The following is a 22,769-nucleotide window of genomic DNA, read 5'->3' as shown; positions in this document are numbered from 1 at the left end:
AGATAAATGTTGAACACCATAGGTACACCGAATATTAAATAACGGATTGAACAAAGTTTGAGTCATATAGAGTTGGTACATTTAACTGGCAACGTAGTGCACGGGATCAGCTATTTTTGATAAAAATATATTTATCATTAATACCGCTAGAAACATTTCAATACGTTTTCATTAACCATTTTTTATATTTACTTGCCGATCACATTAAACGATAAAATTTGAATAAAAAAATATACATATCATCCTCCGGAGGCAAAATAAACAACCAATCACGGGCGAAGCTGTGACGTGTCGGCTAGTAATATTATATATATTGACAAAAAATAATAATATAAATCAACAAACATGTTCAATTAACCAATAGCAACCAATATACTATAATAACCAGAATACACTAATGTTAATCTGCAACATTTTTTATTATTTAGTTTATTTTTTCTGGACAGTCGGACAGATAGCGCCACTGTTGTATTTTTGACATCCAGATTTCATAATTTTCCAGTAGATTTTCCTAAAATTTTCTTTCATAAGAACCTTGATCTGACAATTACAAACACAACAAAAAAAAGAATCAGCCAAATCGGCCCAGCTGTTCTCAATTGATGAATTAAGATACATATTTGACTTACATATTAGGCACGTCTGGCTGTCTAAAATCACTTAATTCTGTATACATGACAACGTATAAATGTTGTAAGTAGAACCTTGAAATCAATAATTCTCAAGACTGTATATTATGGTCATATTATTATTTTGTGTTTAGGAAAATTACGTGCAGAACGGAACTATTGACGCGGCCACCCCGATCCAGACGCCGCGCCCACCGTTTACCGATGTCCCGACCGCTGCCGACCGCCGCTTATACGTGGGGCCGGCCCCGTACTGTACTCAGCCGCCGTCTCCCCGTATTTTGTGGTCGCAAACAACTTTGCGTATCCGCCGGCGCCGTTGCCCGAGTACTACGTTGGTCCCGCTTGGTTTGACGTGATGGGGCCGTCGCCTGAAGCATCGCTGCATCGTGGTTGTTCCCATATACGCCGCCGCCGCCGCCGCCGTCTGCACCCTTCACGGTTCCCAGAACCGAACACCATCGCTTCAGTCGCCACCGCCGCCGGGTCGTCGAAACCGGATACGGACCACCGGGAACGACGGCGTTTCCACGCGTAGCGCTGCCGTTTGCAGCCAATTGCCGCAGGTTGCTCACAATACTATACCATTTGTCTAAAAATTATCTTGTACCACGAGAACTATAAATTATTTTGTTAACTAATAATATGTCTGTTAAATTAACTTAAAAACTGAATAAATATATTATATCCCTGAAAATTGTAATAAGTATAAATAAAATATACAATTAATAAACAACTAATAAATATTTATTTATTTATTGAGTTAACACCTGGAAAGCTCAAGTACAAATATATAATAGATAAATTACACTGCACATTTACAAAGATACAGTGACAAAATATGTGAGAAATAATAATAAAATTGGTAATCTATATAATATTAATATATAGATTCAGGCGCGTACTGGGTCCATTTTCCCTTCCGGGAAACTGGATATAATTAGGGCCCACTTACTTAAATATACCTATAGGCGTATTTAAGGGGGGGGGAGCTAAGCCCCCCAAAAAAATCGACCACCCTACGCCTATGTATACTAATAGCAAGGGGTCCCATGTATACCTATAACAATAGCCAGGTTATCTACTCATTTCTTACACTAAGAAAAAACTATATAATTAACATGAACCTAAATAATAAATCAAATCTACATTTTAATTTAAGATCTATAAAAATAAATAAATACACAACAATATTAAGATAATTATTTTTATTTCAGTGATCTTGATTGCGTAGTATCAGTTGGTGATAATATATTAATGTGATATTTTGATCTGATTGAATGAAATAATTAAAATAAAGGAAAAAGTAGTTATTTCTTAGTATTCATATGGATTATTTCAATTTAAGATAACAATATTATACCTAGTGGTCCTTGATTTTATATGAAAATTAAATTCGATATGGATTTATTTATAAGTAAATAATATTAGCCGCACGCACTCAAATGTAATTAATATTTAACGCAACGGCATTAACACCAAATATTGTTAATGCTATATAGCCAACGAAGAACATCTTATTATATCATTATTTATTATGATCAATGCTGAATAAATAGATAGTATACTAATAGCAATTATGGTTTTAATAAATCATAATAGATTAAACATAATAAAAAAATGATAATAATACCTATGAAACACGACAATGAATAGGTACGTACTATGTAATAATAATTATTGAAGTTATAATAGTTATACTTTTTCCACTCATATCGATATCTCATTGTTCCAATATCAGGTGACTTTTATTGACTTTTTTGTGTACTAATTTCAAAGTCCAGTCTTAATATTGTTATTTTATTATAATATATAAGTATATAACACTAATTAGGCTCAACAAACAAATCTAAATAATAAAATAATTTTGACATTATAAACTATTTCCAATTTATTCAAATTATTATTTTCATAGTTTGTATTACTAAAGAATACAGAAATGTATTATTTTAGAAAATAAGAAAAAAATCAGAAACTTACCTGTTTGGGCTGTATGGAAATCAGTCAAAAATGTTGAATTGTATAGACTGAAGACAACAACTAAACCGTCTAAACCCGACGAAGAATTTCAAATGAATGAAATAAACTACGTATAGTAATACTAGGTTAATAATAATATTATCGCCGATAATTATTATTAATCCAAGCAATATTTATAAATAACTTAATTATAAGCAGAAACAGACGGAGTATACCGTGTACCCGTATGCCGCTCTATTTTGTCTAGACGACATTCTAAATAAAAATTATTTGTTTTTCGGCATATTACGTATTAGTTATAAGTATAATATTATGATCAAAGCTAGTACAGTTAGTAGTAGGTAAACCAAAAATTGCATTGTCAGTAACTAACCAATGAAATTTGTTATTTGTCTTTGTCCTTTATGCGATTTTCTCTTTTCAACTGTTCAATAAATATTCAATTAAAATAATTTTAAAACAATTATTATTTATTTTTAAAAACAATAAAATTACTGAATTTAACTGAAACTACATGTACCTATTTGGTAGGGGGCCCAGGTCTTATAATTTTTAAGAGGGCCTACCGGGATTTTCCCGGTATCCCGGTGGGCCAGTATAGCATTATTATTGTTATTAACGTTACCACACTGGGTTTATTTTATATTATATTTTACCACCACCTGGGCGGCACCACCAAGACAAAAGAATTTTACCGCCACCGCTGCAGTGTGTGCAAGTGGCGAACTTTATCATTTTGATTATCACAAATCACAATAATATCAGTAACAAAAAGTTTCATCCTAAAAATGTAACTATTACATTTTTAATTGTTATAAGGTAATATTTTTTTTACTATAATTATTATTGAAGAAGTCATTTTTATTTTATACCAGTTTTTACTTAAAATGTTTTATATTGTTTAAAAATATAGTTACCTACCTATTTCACTTACCTATAAGCTATAATTTATAGTATTTATACGAAATTATACTCGCAGGAAGTAGCTATTATAATTCTTATAATACTGTTAATTGTCATTTTAATAAATAATTAAAAAAATGCAATATTATTGTTATTTAAATGAATTTAATATTTACGTAATTGATGGTTACGTTATTTGGATACTATATTTTATTATTTCTGCAAAGTAGTGTAACCCACAGATATCCCTTAATGTCATACGATAAAACGAACAATGACTTTTATATTAGCCGGCCACTTAAAATAACCCACTTATACCTCTACTTTGGTAATTGATTAAATTATGAATAAAATGTGCATTTTTTTACTTCAATTCACAAATAGAATTACAAGATAGAGTCTTACAATAAGAAAAATTAACACAAAAAGATTAATTTGGAACAAAGTTATTATTTTTTTAGTGTGTCGTGTATTTGGTTTTTGAGGGTTACCTCAGTCGGCCTTTTCACCGACGAATTATTAAATATCCAAGTTATTTTGATATAATTTAAATATAAATTCAACTTACCAGCTGCCGTATTAAGAATAAGTAATAACCAAGGCTGGGCATAAATGATTTAAAAAGTTTAAGTTAAGTTAAAAAGTTAGTTAATTTTAACTTTTTAACTTAACCAGTTACTTTTGGATTTTCATTAATTTAACTGTTAACTTATTAAATTTCTTTTTTAATTAACGTAAAATGTACGAATTAATTTTTCATTTTAAGAAGTAAGTTAAATTAATTAAGTTGTTTTTAGTTCTATTATATTTGACTATTACAGTCTATTTCGTTTTCATGTCAAAAAGTATTTACCGTGAATTGTTTAAAGTTAAAAATGTATATCATTCGTTACTAACTTATATGGAAATACTGTATAAACTATAAAGTATAACCACTATATAGTCTATAATTTAGTTTTGGGTTGGAAAAAAACTAATTAGGTAGTGTTGTATAAACAAATTAACTTTTTTTTAACTTAATGAACCTAACTGAGTTAACGTATGGTTAAATTAACTTTAAACTGTTTGTTATTAGTGCATATTAATTTAACTTAACTGAGTTAAAAAATATCATTAACTTGGTCAGCCTTGGTAATCCTACTAATATTATAAACGCGAAAGTTTGTAAGTATGTTTGTTACTCTTTTACGTAAAAACTACTAAATGGATTTTAATGAAACTTTACAATATAATAGCTTATACATCAGAATAACACATAGGCTACAATTTATAAAGATATATTGTGTGAATTTTTTAATTTTAATTATAATTTAAAAAATGTGTAAATTGTATACCTATACCTTTTTAATTAAGAAATAGTCGCTGGTTGAAAATAAATAACATTCAAACAATTATTAGAAATTATTGTAAAATTTTATTAAAATTCATTCAGTAGTTTTTGCGTGAAAGAGTAATAACAAACATACTTACAAACTTTCGCGTTAATAATATTAGTAGGATATATAAAAATGAATATTCGTATGTAGATTAGACATCTGGGAAGAAGACAGGCTAATTTAATAATGGTTAAATTTGGTTTCTTTTTATTCATCTGATATTAGTACGATTAGGATAGGTTAGGATTTTGTATTAATTGATTATATAATTAATCCACCATAGGAGGAATACGATAAACTTGGTATAACGTTGATACTTAAGAGTTAAATCATATAGTTACGTACGAACAGCACGGAGTCCGCGATCTATTGCAGGTAGATTGCCTACCTGATAATGTACTGCTGCGAATCAGAATTTTTATTCCGGGCAACGGAAAAGTTAAGATAAATAATGAACACCATACACCGAATATTAAATAAAGAATTGAACAAAGTTTGAGTCATAGTTGATAGATTTAACGGGCAACGAAGTGCACGGGATCAACTTGTAACAATATAAATATAATATAAAATATCCACACTGACAAACCGTCACCGCCCAGAATCGTTTATCTCGTATATTATTATATCATTGAAATATTGAATTCCAATTTAATACTATCCATTATACAGTAACTATCAGGTCAAATAGGGTAGTCTAGGGGGGGCTTAGCCGTCCCGTATTAGTATTTAGCTTTAGCCCCCCTAAACAGTTTTACTCTCCTTATAGGCTCGTAGTTAAAATCCTAATCCTATCAAAGAAAAAAAAAACGTTTAAAATAATTAATATGTAATGATTATTATATTATAATAATATAAAATATAATATAATATACGTGGATGTACCATGTACGAATTTATCGTAATATTGGTCATAGTTTTCGCGGAAGAAATATACACAATAGCTTATCTGCTTATTGCATATTAGCTTCAAGCTTATATAACGCCCCTAATCGATAATGGCTGTAGAATGAAGTACATGCAATTTTCACTGAATATTTATACCTTAGCATTGTATTAGCATTTTCCTTACACGATACAATTTTCAAAATGTTTAACTTAATTTGAGCTGTTTAGGGACACTTTTTTCTATAAATATCAATAAAATGATGTTAGTTAAAAACATAATACAAGGTTCTAATTATATTGTTACAATAGCAGTTGAAAAATATTAAAAAAACATAAGTCACAATTTTATTTTTTATAAGCATTTAAAGTTCGAATTTTGACACAATACGTAAAAATGACGAAAATGTGAAAATTATTTTAAGTTATAAAATCGTAAAAATTGTTTTTTTTTTAAATCTAAGATTTGAAAATTTAATACAAGATTGCCCATAAGTTTGTCTTCCTTTGTCAAAAAAAAAAGTCTACAAGAAGGTCAAATTAAATTGTTGTGAGTGTTTGAAGTATAGATACTTGATTCTAGCAAAGTTTTTGTGACTATTAAATTTCAGTGACGCTGATTAGGTGAGTGTGGGGAGTGTGGAGTGAGGAAGCCATTGCTTTCACAATGGTGTTTATTTAATTTTTTTTTTTCCTGTATACAAAATTTCTACCAGAAGGAGTGCTTTTATTTCAACATATAGTACCTTATCTTTTAGAAAATTGGATCAAGATGATACTTTAAAGAGGTCAATTTTCGATTTTTTTCATTAGTTATTTAATGCCACGGGAAAAACCACTGACAAATTACGAAAAACCGTTAAAAATGGGATTTTTATTTCTAATGCTTTGTCTATCACCATAGAAACGAATATTAAAAAAACGGGTAAATGTTTTGGTGTACAGTAGGTTACATGTGGGGCACTGTATAATGGATTGCAGTATTAAATTTGAATTCAATGATATCATTGTATACGAAAAACGATTCTGACCTGAGACGGTTTGTTAGTCTAGATATTTTATATTGTTATTATATTTTATTATAGCCTTTAAGTTGAATTAATATTATAAATTACAACAAAATAACTAAATTCATTATTTTTATTTTTATTCATTTATATGGTCATAAACGAAGCGTTAGAAATTAAAATCCCATTTTTGGCGGTATTTTGATATTTGTCTGTGGTTTTTTAGTAGCCTTTAATAACTATTGAGAAAATCGAAAAATTACCTCTCTAAAGTGCAATATTGATTCTATTTGCTAAAAGGTAAGATACTATATGCTGAAATCGAAGCCTTTCTTCTGGTAGATATTTTGTACACAAGATAAAATAAAAATAAAATAAAATAAACACCGTTTTAAAACCATAAGATCCCTCACACCGCTCAGAATCTAAAATAATAATATTATAATATTAATTCAACTTACAGGATATAATAAATTATAGCAATATAAAATATCCAAACTGACAAACTGTCTCCACTCAGAATCGTTTTTCTTGTACAATGATATTATATATAATTGAATTCAAGTTTAATACACTTGTAACCTAATGTACAACAGAGCGACATCCACTTACCCGCTTTTTTTAAATTAAAAATTTACAATATTCAGTTAAAATTTCATCTTTGGAAGCAGAATATTTAGATAGAGTATTTCGATACATACAAGTTGAATTTAGGAATTACCTACTAGTTAGGTTAGGTTATTTGCCTATAGTTACTAACATAACCTAATCTTATTAATTAAAAATGTATGTTGTTATAGTTTAGTTTAGTAACCTTGGTTTCTAACATAACCAATTTTAATCATGTTCTTTAATTATCAGTACATGTATTAAGAAAGTATGCATTTATATTCTTAAAATATCGTTATATGCATTTAAAATAAAAACCCTAAAATATGATAAATAAAAATTGTATTTTTTGATTTAGTAGAATATGAATCAAATTTGTTTCTAGGTCAGCAATAAAATGAATAAGTAGGAAAAAAATACGCAATTTAATAACTATTTGATCCCTAAATATTACTATAAGAAAATGTAATTATAACATTAAGTATACAGTCGGCAGATTTATCCTTGAAATTCAGCAATATTCACTCCAAAACCCCCCTAATAATAAACCCTAGGATCGCCCCTGGTGTTGTTGTGCGCAAACGAGTTATCCGTTTACAGGTAAATGACTGCATTTCGTTGTGCGCAAGCAAATCGTCGATTTTCAGGTAAAAAATTTTGAATGTGCGCAAACGAGTTACAGCGGTTATAGTAAGTTATGATATTAATTGTACCTATATAGAAAATAAAATGACCTAGGTGAAACGTTTTTTTTTTAAAGCGGCCCATTATAGAAAATGATTGTGTCGGGGGCCCAATCATTAGCTAGACGGACACTAGGTATAAAATCAAAAATAATTAAATTCACATAACAAAATATTATCAATACTGTATTGATATTGATAGTTGATTTAATTTTGAGTCTCACTATTTCATATTTGTATTAAAATATTGTATTTTTAACTTTAGACAACAATTTAAACATTAGGTTTGAAACCTAAATAGTATAAATAAAAAAATGTGCATTGTCAAACATTGTGAATTTAAATCAGGAGTAAGTAAAATGTCGGTCTTAGTTTTGGTTTTGCATACTGGTTTTTATTTTATATTTATTTTTATGAACTTTGTCAAAATTGGAATTTTAAATGCATATACAAAATGTGTTCATATGTATCTTAAATACTTTACCACTGCTATTAAAAAAACTTATGAAGAACCTCGAGACTTGAATTACATTTAGGTATAATTTTTTTGGTAAAACAAAAAAATGAAAAATCCTTGTAAAAAAAATAATGCCTTAATGCATATTATTATAGGTATAGTATCCTCAAAATTCAAAGTCGAAATATTTTTTATTGGTAATAGAAAAACAAAAACAAAAAAAACAATAAGTGTAATATTAAATATAATTTTAAAAATACATTCATCGTTCCTCTCAGAATCTAAAATATAAGCAAGTTAGCGTTACATTTAAAACAAATATCGTTTTTACGTTTTAGGGTACCTATTTGAAAGTAATTCAATCTTAATGTTTAATGTTATGTCTATGTGAACACTATATAGTGTACGTCCAAACGTATTACAATTTTTTGCATATACTGATCTCAATGCACGATGAAATTCAAATCTTAGTTTGTGTCAAATACTAGAACTTATTTATTATTGGTCACAAGATTTACTCATCAAAACTGTTTCTGATTTAACTGGTCGTTCAAATACAACCATTGTTGGCTGGTTTAATTTGTGTAGAGACGTGTGTTGTTCATTGTTTGAAAAACGTGAAAAGATGGGAGGACAAAATATAGTTGTACAAATTGATGAGTCATTATTGAGAGGTAGAAGAAAGTATAACCGAGGAAAGCAGCTAGGTGATCGGCGGCATGAACAAGTACAAGAAAACTCGGCAAACTCTAATTCTGACAGTGATCAAGAAAATCAAATAAACCTAGTTAATTCACCTACATCAAACAGAAATTATGGTCGTAGACTAGAAGGGCCTTGGGTATTCAGATTATATAGCAAAATTTGAGATAGTTTGGGACGAAGGTTTTTTGTTGTAGAAAAACGTGATAGAGAAACTTTAATTCCGATTATCCAAAAAGAAATATTACCGGTTTCTATATTATAATATCAGATGAATGGAGAGTATATTCTTGTTTAAAAAATGTTATGATCATAGAACAGTAAATCATTCAAAAAATGTTGTTGATCCAACTACTGGAGCTCACTGCTCACACACAAGCAATTGAATGTTCACAGGGAGTATTCAAAATTAAAATCCTACGAAAAATGCATGGAGCATCAGCTGAATTGTCGCCACGTCATTTAATTGAAGCACGGTACCAATCTATTAACAGGCAAGATACAATTTTTTTTAAATTTTTAAGTGATGTACAAAAAGTGTATTGCCAAACATAATTTAATATTTATAATAAAATAATTTTATGCCTTTATTTTTTATTTATTTTTGTTACACTGATATTTTGTCGACTGATTTTGAATTTAATCCGTAATATGTAATAATAAAATAACCTAATTTTATGATTTTTAATTTAACTGTTTTTAAATTATTTATCGGTCCGGTAGGTCACATACAACTAAACGAATACCGAATTTACCAGACATTTGTGAGTCATTTGTCCCCCCTCAGCTAGACGATCCTAGTCCATTATATCTTATTCCGTGATTGAACGTTGTTTTACTATCAAGTAATAATTAATAACTATTACCAATGGTTAGGTTTGGGGCGTTTACCAATGGGGGGCGTCCCCGCTAGTACTTGCAGCGCCACCGTCGACGACGTGTTGTACGCACCTGTTATCGCCCGCAACGGTAGTCTCTGGGTTGAGTTCGCTAGTTCGATATTTTCATTAATATGAACATAATCTTTAAATTATATCACAATTGATAACAATCATATAAATATAATGAAGTATGTACATAATATTTCTGTTATAAAGACCTAAATCTGTTGAAGTAATTTTATTTTTGTTCATAATAGGTATAAACATGTACAACCAACAATATCATGCAGGGTAAAATCACTACGGTTCAAATGCCAAGGAAATAAGAGCCAAATTAAAAATGTATGTTAACCATGCAGGACCTCTAGAATACCAATAGAAACAGTTGTAGAAGATAATTAATAGAATTATATTAAAAATAAAATTTGTACTAATATTTTTGAGCGATGTATTTTTTTTCTGCGAACACCAATGCTCATATGTCTTTTTCTAATTGAATTTTAATATTATAAGCTAAATTTATTTTAAGCTTTTTTTGTAACTTTCATTTTTTCCATCAAATAGGTTAAAAATGGGTCAGTCACTGTTGGTGTAGTAGGTGGATTACCATTAGGTGGTGTTTAGTTAGGCCTAGACAATATTAGTTTATTTAAAATGGCTCCTCCGTTAACATCATGCTTTTTTACTGAAATTCATACATTTATATTAAAATTACATAGCATGTTATATACCTAGTTTAAATAATAAGAAAATCATATTATTTAATGTTGGTAATTACAATTATTAGGTTTTTGGTTTCTATACTCTTGTTCATCCTCATTACTATGACTACTAATTACTAATATCATTATATTTTCCGTATTATTTTTTCATTTAAATATACAACAATTAGTATTGATTTATAAAGATATTTAAGTAATAATATAGTGATCAGTAAACTAAAATAAGATAATTTGTTTTATCATAATAATGGGCATTTATGGCAATTGTAAATTGTAATAGACAATATTTTCTTTAATATTGTATAGAAACTACTTACTAGAAACTATGTCATGCTCATTGGCCCAAATAGGGGGGGGGAGCTTGGGAGGACTTGGGGGACTTAGTCCCTCCCAAATGTCGGTCAAGTCCCCCCAGTTCAAAATCTAGTAATTAGTACTAATTTTTATATTCTGTGGTACTAAGAAATATGGCCTATGGCGAGGGCGGCTTGAGTCCCCTCAAAAAATTTAGTCAATTTGCGCCTATGGTCATGCTCGACAAGTGTGTTTTCTTAAATTGTTTGTTATTATAATAACAATATAATACATCTAAAATTATCATAGAATTAATACTTATTAATATTTTAAAAATGTTATAGTAATTTTACTTATTTTTTTTGACGAATAATTTAAATGGTTTATTATTATTTCGTATGGCGTCAATGAGCAACATCAACAACACTTAGAATATTAAAAGATATAACATCTACATAATTAAAATTAAAAGATGGTCAACAGTGATAAAACTCAAAAATAAAAAAAAATAAATAAGTAAATAAAAATAAAACTCAAAAATAAATAAACACATAAAACATAAAAACAGATAAGAGGTTCCCCATTTGGTAAATGTAAGGGTCATGCTATAGCTTCACATCCAGGTTCTTCATCCATTCCACCGCTTCTTCCTTCGTCAGGTGGATATCTTCTATGGCACCTTTAAATGCGCGAATTGGACATTCAGTGATGATGTGATTGATCGTCTGGGATTCATAGCCACAGTCACACGTTTCATTGTCACGCAGTCCCCATTTATACATCATGTGACCACTCCTACCATGACCAGTTCTAATACGGTTTAGTGTTACCCAAGTACTTCTTTTGAGGTCAAAACCCGGTTGGTTGATAGTTGGGTTAATCACCAGCTTTTGGTTATCTGGATTTTCTATTGTCCAATCGTTTTCCCATTTAGGACTTATATTGAATTTATCTTTGGTGAGATCCCTTGCTGTTTTCCATGGTGGTTTACGCGACTTGAGTCGTTGAACATCTTCTAATTCAGTCAGGTCCGTGTGTATGGGAAAGAAGGGGTTATTAGCGTACTTTTTCCATTCTTGCAATAGTGCATGTTCTCTTCGTAACTTAGGCGGAGAAATGTTACTAAGCACTGGTAACCATTTTAGTGGTGTAGACTTTGTCAACCCACCAATTGTGTGCATTTTCGCATTAAGGTGTTTGTCTACGTTCTTTGTGTGGACGCTGTTGAGCCAGACAGGGGCACAATACTCAGCTGTAGAATACACTGATGATAGAGCGCTTATACGTAACGTATTCGCATCAGCTCCCCATGTTGAGCTAGATAGCTTTGAAATGATGCTCTGACGGGCCTTGACTTTTGCTGATAGTCTGGTTAGGTGTTCTCTATAGGTGAGTGTTCTATCTAGAATCACTCCTAGGTATTTTGGGTGTTTAGTATTTCGTACTTCCTGACCGCCAAAGCTTATATTTATTTCTTGACTAGCTTTTTTGTTATTCAAATGAAACACTGTTACTTCCGTTTTTGTTGGGTTGGGCTTTAGTCTCCACCATTTAAAATATGAGTCTAACTTACTAAGGTCGTTGGTTAGGGACTCTTCTAGTCCCTCAAAGCTGGTGCTCTGACTATCCAGGGCGATATCATCCGCATAGATGAACTTTTTGGAAGATGTTGAAGGCAGATTTTTTGTATATAGGTTAAATAATAGTGGTGCTAGGACCGATCCTTGTGGTAAGCCGTTATTTAGTACTCTCGTCTTACTTTTTTCCTCTCCTACGTAGACGGTTAGTTGTCTATTACTGAGCATGTTGTTAAGTAGTGTAAGTAATGTTTTACAGGGGATTACATCGAGAAATTTAGATAATAAGCCTTTTCACCAAACTGTGCCGTAAGCAGAGGACAGATCGACAAAAGCTACAGCCGTTTTTAGTTTTTTATCGTAGCCGTTTTCGATGTGAGTGGTTAGCGCCATGACTTGGTCACAACAATTTCGTTGTGGGCGAAACCCTGCCTGCTCTTGTGGCAAGACGTCATCTATGGTTTTCGATATTTGGTTATAAATTAGTCTATCGAGTAGCTTGTAACTTGCACTTAGTAGCGATATGGGTCTGTAACTTTTTACGTCGTCATTTGGCTTCTCTGATTTTAGAGCCGCTAATACCTTGGTTGTTTTAAATAATTTTGGTAATTTACCCGAGCATAATATGTCGGAGAAAAAGTCGGCTAACCATTTTCTTGTATTGGGACCACAGTTCTTTAGGAATTCTGGGTGAATACCATCGAGTCCCGCCGCTGTACCAGTTTTTACACATTTTAAAGCTATTTGTACTTCTTCAGAGACAAAATTCTCTGCCCATTTAGATCTGTCCGTCGCTTCACGTTTTTTAGTTTTTAGGTTCACAGTGACTTTTCTTGCTGTTTCTTTATCCATCGTAGCTCTGGTCATTTCGGTTATTCTGTTAGCAAATTCATCGAGTTTTATTTTCGGTATCGATTTTGTTCTTGTCGGGTTTGGGTCAAGTCTGCGGAGCAGATTCCAGGCTTCCCTACTGGAGTGTTTGAAATCTAGCTTTTCCATCGTCTCAATCCATCTATCTTTACCTTCACGTTTGCTAGTGAAGTTAGGAGCATGTCTGCAAGCTCAGTTGTGCCATTTTTTTGGTATTCTATATAAAGTTGATTACTTTCAGGATCCCAACATGGTATAATATTATAATCTCGTCTATAACCTCGGGGTACACAGCGCTTTGCTGCTCCTTTAACAATACCGACAAAACGGTCGTAATTATTACTCGTTGGTTTGATCCACCTGATATTTGCATCTATAGATTTCGCGAAAGTATGCCAGTCCGCTTTTCTAAAATTCCATCTCGGTTTCTGAATGGTTTTAACAATTGGGATTTGAATGCCGACATTTATGAGTATAGGCCTATGCTGGCTTCTTGGAAAGTTGTTTAAAACGGTTCTGTAAGCTGGTATAGCTATTCGGTTTTTATTTTTTGAGACGATGCATAGGTCGGGGTTGTGGCCCCTGTCCCACCGGCCTGAGTGAAATGTCTTCCTATCTTTTGCATTAAATACCAGTTGCATATTTTCGCTATCCATCCAGTTGTATAATATTTCACCATTATTATCATTCATATCATATCCCCAGCTAGTATGGTAGCTGTTTAAGTCCCCAATATATATTGATTGATGTGGCATGACTGGTAGTGGAGGGGTTGGCCATATTTCGTTAGGTGGCTTATATATGTTGAGGATGGTTATCTCAGCGACACGTATGGCTATAATGTATATGGTGTCTGTCGATGTAGAAAAAGATGACTCCAGTTTTTTATATCGTTCCTAACGTAGGTAGCAGATCCATAGCTTCTATGGTATAGAGCTGAAATTAGTGTGTATCCAGAAATTGTAGCTCTTCGTGTCATTTGTAGCTCATCTGGAACGTGAGTTTCTTGTAGCAGGACCACATCTATTTTATGTTCTTTCAATAATCTTTCGATATATCTACTTTTATCACTGCTAATTCCTTCCATATTAAGTTGAAAGATACGAAGCTCTCGTGAGATCTCGAGTCAAATAGTCCTCAGAAGGATTGTTTCCTGGTTGAGAAGTGTTGTTGTTGCTCATGGTTGCTGTGAGGTTCTAAGAACAGTACATCAGCCGGTGGTGGTAATTCTTTAGCCGTCTAGGACGTTGCCCGGGGTACACTACGTGGAAGCGAATTACCTTTGTACCCCATTTAAATGGTTGGACTACATTTATCCATTTCAAGTTTGAAGAAGTACTATAAAATAAAATATGTTTATATAATGAAAAACAAATTTTTCATTTTTTTATGAATTTAAAAAATGTATACAGAATATCGGTTGGTCACATATATATTGTAGTATTAAATGTTGGCTGTAGCTCTCATTTAGAATAATTTTTTATGAAAAAAAAATATACAAAGTAAATTACTTACGTTAGTTCAACAGCTACAATATCCTTACGAAACTTTAGTTTCTAAAGTCTCCCATATTACTTCCACTACCAGATGGACGTATATAACTTTTTTTTCTCTCATACTTATCCCTCAAATATTCAATCGCTACGTCAACACATTTTGAGAGAGTGGGAGAAATTGGCCGAAATACTACCCCCACGCATCAAACTTTATGCTCAAAAGCGTATGTCGTCTTTTAAAACGGAGTATATACATCTGTCATTAGTTCATAGCTATCTTAAACTAGTATTGTAGAAAAAGAATTATATGCTGTAGAAAGTTCTGAAGGTAAGTAAACATTTTATGTAACATTAATATGGTTACATAATTTTATCATTAGGACTACATAAAATAAGTATATGATACAAATTTTTCTTTATTTCATTTTAGTTCCATTAATTATTATTCCATCAAAAGTAAAACATTGTTTTATTTGATTTAATCACCAAAAACAAAATTGAATCACAGATTAAATTAACATAGCATAAAATAGATAGAATATTTGATTTATACCTAAGAGTGATTATTTAATAATAATGGAATGATTTTGTCATTATTAATTACTAGTGCCTAAATACCTTAAAAACCAGGTGTACTTCGCGTTTAGGCCGCAGGCCTCAATACTATACTTTATTCAGGATAAGAATGCTCAGATTCGCATATGAATACAGATTACTAAGCCAACGGAAGTTATTCATAATCTTTGGTAGTAGTATGAACGAATGTAAGCTAGTACATTATATTATATTACAGTATTTATTAACCTTACCTAAGATAACTACCGGCCTTTTAGTTATCAATATCCATCCGAAAATTTGAGCATTCCAGAAGGATTCCAGAAGACTCAAGGTGAGACTCTATCTCTCGAGTTCATCTCTCGACACAAAATAGTGAAAACTGATGAATTGAAATTTGAAAGCAAGCGTTGATTCATTATCTTCTCATATAGTTGAACTTAAGTCTGAACGCCAGACTATTCCAAAAATTGTTAATCTGAATGGAGTTCCCATCACCAACAATAAAGAGGTTACTGATCTCTTTTAAAAACATTTTAGCTCTGTTTATACTAAGCCCAGAACAAAAGTTTCTTAACTTTCTTGCGAATAAATTAAAAATTGATCCATGACTACCTACTCCATGACAACTCTCTAGTTATGCACCGTCTTTGCCTTAATGCGTTAGCTGATAGAAGGCTGAAGCTTATTTAACTTTGCTGGTATGATGGTATGATTGGTTCTCCTAAACTATTGACACAAATTAACTTTAAATTTCCGACATTTAATGCGAGCCACATGTACTTGTTTTATTTACCTATATGCAACACCAATTATTAAAAAAATCAACTATTACATAAAATGATGAGAATAGTGAATAATGATCCATCAACTCTATTACTTTAATTATTTTGTACGTATTATGTATTATACTTTGTATGTATTTAGTATTTACTGTCATTTATTTATTTGGGAAATTCCCGTGTTGTAATAAAAATAAAAATAAAATAAATTACTGAAATCTTTACTAAAATATTTGAAGAGTATAATATTTCATACTCTCTTCAGGAGATTCCGACTTTATTCAATCAATTAAAAAAATGTTCATCATTTACATGACCAACCAACCAACAAATGCGATTGAAAAATCATTTAGTACACTTCGTCGTGTAGAACATGGTTAAGGTCTACAATGATGAAGCCGTATGGATCGCCGTATGCTTAGTATATATAGACAGAAAATTCAAGATTTAAATTTAATTTAAAATGTTGTTGACAAATTTTCAATAAACAAACGTAACATAAAGTTCTTGTTTTAACATTTAAATAAATAATCAAGTGCAATATTTATGTAATATATTTTACATTTTATTAGAAATTAAACTATCAATTATATAGGTATGGTAAATTGATAAATACTATTGTATGAATACACTCATATAATATTATGCTACGTACATTTACATAAAGTGATTAATAAAAAAGTTAATATTATTGAAAGAATACAGTGTCACCTTCCTGGATTTTTGAAAATGAACGCCATTGGCTGGTGGTAGGTACTACTTATCTGATTTCTCCATCTAACCGTACTATCAAACTCAGTATGTGACAGCGAGATGACTTTAGTTAGATTCATAAAACTGTTTCTGAAATTTAGACGAGAGAGTTGTGAAGTTTCAGCTTACCAGCTGGGATGTTATAGCTGGTGGCTCTGATATTAGGTTATTTCATAACCTCGTAAATTCCCAGTCCGTCTGAGTAGACCTTTCCATGCTTAATGGTACTTTAAAAAAAAGTCAGTTAAATTTATTTTGAAAGTTATTGTCAAAAAACTTCAAAACTTCAAAATCAAATTTTAAGTTTAAACCAGGGATTGAAATCGATATTGGATACCGATTTTGAATATCGGTCAAAACCGTTAAAAACCGAAATCGTACTAAAACTAAAAAACAAATCGAAAAAAAATCAATACCGCTAATCAAAACACAAATTGGAATCGGAAAAAATAAAAACGGTATCCAAAACCAAAATCGAAATAGGAAAAAATATTTTCGGTTTCAAGCCCTGGTTCAAAATACCAAAGAATAACATTTTTTTTTTGTTAATGTGAGTTTTTCATCTTTAAAATTTTGGTGTAATCAGAAATTTCCTATTGTAGGTACTTCTTATTTTATTGTTAATAAAGTTATATAATGAAAAAAAACCTCTTATGTTAACTTCTCGTTATTTAATAATATCCAACTTAGGATGACAAAGTAGTTTAAGACAGGTCGTTTACTAAAACTCACGTTATTATAACAGTAACAGTAAAAAACTAACATTATAAAAGTGCTAGCGTCCTTGCACGCTGCAAAAGGCCTCCACTCAACAGAGCTAACTAACTAAGTAATCTACAATGGGAGAGACACCACCATTGTAAATTTGTAGGCTCTCCAGTAGCCGTCATCCTCATAACAACTATATTTACATTTGTTTGGTGGGTGTTGTCATGTCTGTGTTTGTCATACCTGACCTTGCCCTTATCCTTCTTTTCTTGAAGTTGTCTGCGGAGAGCCTCGCGTATCTCTTCAGGAGGCTCCCAGCCATTTGCTCGAGGGTATATCGTTGGGGTATATCTTGTTAGTTGTAGTATATCGTGCCACTGGGCTACTTGCGCGTTCGTCGCTTTGAACGAGTTCAGATACACAACGATATGGCAGCCTGTATAAACCATAAATTGTAGTTCCAAAATAAATTGACGCAATTTACTCATTTTCTATACTACACACATCAATTGCTACTTGCTGGAATGATATTTTAATTCACTGTCACTGGTTTATTGCTCACACAATCTCTTTGGTCGCCAGTCTTCCTGGATTGCAATAGAATAGCACAGAGTCCTACCAAGCTGGTATCAGTATGCAGTTTAGTGACGTCCTCATTCGTATAAAACATTGCGAGAACTGACGGTTGAGTCAACTGGTTCTTCAGCACATGGAAATAATGATCTTGTTCTCCACACCAAGTGAAATCAACATTTATCTTTGTCATTCAAGTAAGCGGTTCCGCCACAGTCGCATATCCTTGAACAAATCTACAGAAAAAGCTGGTAAGTCCCAACAATTGTTTTAACGAAGTCACGACTAACCGGAGTGGGAAATTTCAGTATTACACTACCGCCAATGATAAATCCCAGAAATTCGATTTTTTGGGTGAAAGTCAAATTCATCATTCATTTTCACAACAGTGGTATCAATCAACGTGTTCACAACGTTTGCTTCAGTAAATATTAACTGCTCTCTGAATTTATAATAGTACGATACCGCGGGGCGCAAGCAAGTCCAACCAGTAGCATCTGGTCCTTGAACGTCGTCAGGCACGATTAATATTACCACCGGTCCGGCGTTGACACCATCAACAACAATTTTGGTTAGAGCTTCACCAACAATCTGGAGACCTTGCACAACTATGCCTACCAACGCCATACAGTGGTTACAAAAACGATTGAACGTTCAACCCACACTTCAACGTGACTGTTGCCTAAACAGTGTGAAGTGACTGACCATGTCCAACAGCGCAACAAACTCACAACCATTTACAACACCAACCTTCTAACATTTAACGGATGACTGTTTAATTTTAAGACATTTGATACCATAATCCAGTAGTTCTCAACCTTTTTTGATTCATGTCACCTTTAGCCACTAGAATCAAACATCGCGTCACCCTAACTGTGTAATGTAAAAAAAAAAAAAACCTAACATCAAAATAATAAACAATCTTAGCTGTATATATTAAAATTATTCTTTTATTAAAAAAAAAAATACAGTACAGAAAAAAATTAAAGTTAAAAAAAAAATAATGATTTATATAAAATTAATGTGAAATTTGACCCTGGTGTTTTTTACAAAGTTGGGGAATCCTAGGGTTGATGAGAAAGACTGAAAGAGCGAGTCTCATATCGTCTTCTATAGTTGTTTTTGTGAGTCTGTTGCGATTTTTGTTTTTATATTTGTTAGTGCACTAAAGCCATGCTCACATAACCAAGACGTAGAAAACTGAAGGAGCACTTCAATAGCCTTTTTCGATAATCGAGGGTATTCATTGTTAAGAGCCACCCAAAAGCTGTCTAGCGTGACCTCATTAAACTTAACTAGAAGCGTTCGGTCGTTCTTCAATTCCACTGCTTCCTGTTGTACCTCACAGTCATCTGTTTGTACCATGGAAGTAAAAGGGTTCCGAATCTAGTCGTAGTGTTCAACGTTTAAGTCTGGAAAATAATGTTTCATAGACATTTGTAAAGTCTGTAAGTGACTTCGTATGATTTTTAGAACGGTAGGACTGGAGTTTTCCTGGCCCGTAAACAGTGGAAACATAGTTGTATTTCCTTTATCCAAGTTTGCACACCACACGGACATTTTTTCTTGAAAGGCTGAAATTTTGTCGGTGGAAGTTAAAATATTTTCTGATGGTCCTTGCAAACTAGAATTAACCTGGTTAAGATATTGAAAAATATCAGCCAAGAATGCGAATTTTGATATCCAGTCGTGGTCTTCCAAATAACATGTAAATTCATTGTTCTCCTCTTCCATGAAAAACAGCAAAAGTTCCTCTTTCAATTCATAGAGACGTAACAGAACCTTTCCTCTGGATAACCACCTCACTTCGTTATGGTACAACAAATTTGTGAAATCAGCATCCATTGATTCACAAATTTCGGCAAAAATTCTACTTTTTAGGGGCTTTCCTTTAATGTAGTTGACCATACGAACGGAATTACTCAGAACAGAATTGAGTTCACTACCCAACGTTTTTGTCATCAGCACTTCTCTGTGGATGAAACAGTGGGTCTTAACGATTAATGGTTTTTCTATTTTAGCCAGTGTAACAAATCCCTTGATACTCCCAGTCATACTTGGAGCTCCGTCTGTGCAAATTCCAACACAGTCACTCCACGATATTCCATTATTTTCAAAAAAATAATCGATTGTTTATTTTTTATTTATTTATTTTTTAAATTTTTTCTTTTCTTGTTAAAATTCTGCGTCACCCCTAAGCTAGGTCCACGTCACCCTAAAGTGACATGTCACCCCGGTTGAGAACTACTGCCATAATCAATAAGTTTAAGTTTAAATTTCCTACTGTTAGGCTAGGCCAATGTAAATTCCCAATTTTTGGGTTCAATTGAGTTATACAGTAGTTATCTATTCTTTACTATAATTTATTATGTCTTTTAACATGTTTGAACTTAATAATTACATGAGCTATACTAAGTTTTATACAAACCATAAGTACTTACAACTTTAATTGATTTTGTTGTAAGCCCAGTTGAATCCGTGCTTACAGAGTTCGCGGTTTGCCGTTTGTCTGGGTTTAGCCAACTAGTACTTTCGAACTGAGACGTTTATTACAACGTTGGTTAGGTTTCCCTTAAATAAATTTACACTCGACTGTTGGTTCTAACTACTGGTTTTTATTGTACACGTTATAATAATCAAAATAAAGACAATCTCGTAGCTCTACGTAATACAGACTGACGATCGTGTGAACCCACACGGTCGCTCATACCCGATATGCTGAGTGTACATAACCGTTTGGCACGTGCAGGGGTTCACAACAATTTAAATAAATTTAAATTTAAATATAACAAAATTCCAACTATTAATTTCCATTAAAAATGCCAACTCTATATGAACAATATGTTTTATTTTATAACATATTTTAATATTTTAAACTAATAGTCACCAATAATAATTATTATAATAGCTTTAAAATCCATGGCAACCATTTATAAACAAAAATTTCGATCGGAAATCTCAAAATCAGCGTTTGAGCACCTCCTGGGGTTGGTCATCTCCCTTTTTAAATTAACCTATATTCTGCCTAGATGTATAATCTATCTCTGTACCAAATTTCATCAACATTGGTCCAGCCGTTTAGGAATGCATAAAGATAACAAAGACAGACAGACAAACATTCATTTTTATATAATTACTATACTCCGCGCCACGAGAGAAGGAACCCGTTTCGCGCATGCAGACTAACGGCAGCTAGCGTTACTAGGCTCCGTTTCCCCCACTTTGTCCTTTACAGTTCGCGCTGTGGCGTGGGGATGCGCAGAGTCGGTTGCTATTTGGTCGGGACACGGGTTCCTTCTCTCGTGGCGCGGAGTATAGCTGATCCCGAGCACTTCGTTGCCCATTAAATTTACGAACTCTATAAGACTCAAACTTTGTTCAATTCATTATTTAGTAATTCGGTATATGCGGTGTTCAAAATTTATCTTAAATTTTCTGTTGCCTGGAATAAAAATTCTGATTCGTAGCAGTATTTTATCAGGTGGGCAATCTACCTATTGTAGATCGCGGACCCCGTGCTGTTTGTACGTAACTGTATGATTTAACTCTAAAGTATCAACGTTATACCAAGTTTGTCGTATTCCTCCTATAGTGGATTAATTATATAATCAATTAATACAAAGCCCTAAAATAACCTAACCTAACCGTACTAATAACAGATTTAAAAAAAAAAAGTTTCACCTAGGTAATATTATTTTCTGTTTAGGTACAATTAATATCATAACTTACTATAACCGCTGTAACTCGTTTGCACACCTTCAAAATATTTTACCTGAAATAATTTTTTACCCAATAATGACTCATCAATTTGTACCACTATATTTTGTCCTCCCATCATAAAATTATACCTAATTGTAATTCAAGTCTCGAGGTTCTTCATAAGTTTTTTTTAATAGCAGTGGTAAAGTATTTAAGATACATATGCACACATTTTGTATATGCATTTAAAATTCCAAATTTGACAAAGTTCATAAAAATAAAAATAAAATAAAAACCGGTATGCAAAACCAAAACTTAGACCGAAATTTTACTTACTCCTGATTTAAATTCACAATATCTGACAATGCACATTTTTTTATTTATACTAGCTAGGTTTCAAACCTAATGTTTAAATTTATTGTTGTCTAAAGTTAAAAATACAATATTTTAATACAAATATCAAATAGTGAGACTCAAAACTCAATCAACTATCAATATCAATACAGTATTGATAATAATTTGTTATGTGAATTTAATTATTTTTGATTTTATACCTAGTTTCCGTCTAGCTAATGATTGGGCCCCCGACACAATCATTTTCTATAATGGGCCGCTTTAAAAAAAAAAA

General features: G+C 31.9%; 1 protein-coding gene across 1 annotated transcript; it reads right to left on the bottom strand.

The window, feature by feature from the left end:
- Positions 1 to 19,828: 19,828 nt before the first annotated feature.
- Positions 19,829 to 20,497, bottom strand: LOC132940348 (zinc finger BED domain-containing protein 5-like). Its single transcript, XM_061007889.1, has one exon. The coding sequence runs from the start codon at positions 20,495 to 20,497 to the stop codon at positions 19,829 to 19,831; it is 669 nt and encodes a 222-aa protein (XP_060863872.1).
- Between the last annotated feature and the right edge of the window lie 2,272 nt (positions 20,498 to 22,769).

The sequence above is a fragment of the Metopolophium dirhodum genome, chromosome 1 (genome assembly GCF_019925205.1).
Source record: "Metopolophium dirhodum isolate CAU chromosome 1, ASM1992520v1, whole genome shotgun sequence".
Taxonomy (NCBI): domain Eukaryota; kingdom Metazoa; phylum Arthropoda; class Insecta; order Hemiptera; family Aphididae; genus Metopolophium; species Metopolophium dirhodum.
The sequence above is the reverse complement of the archived record's forward strand: the minus strand, read 5'-3'. Positions and strand labels throughout refer to the sequence as shown.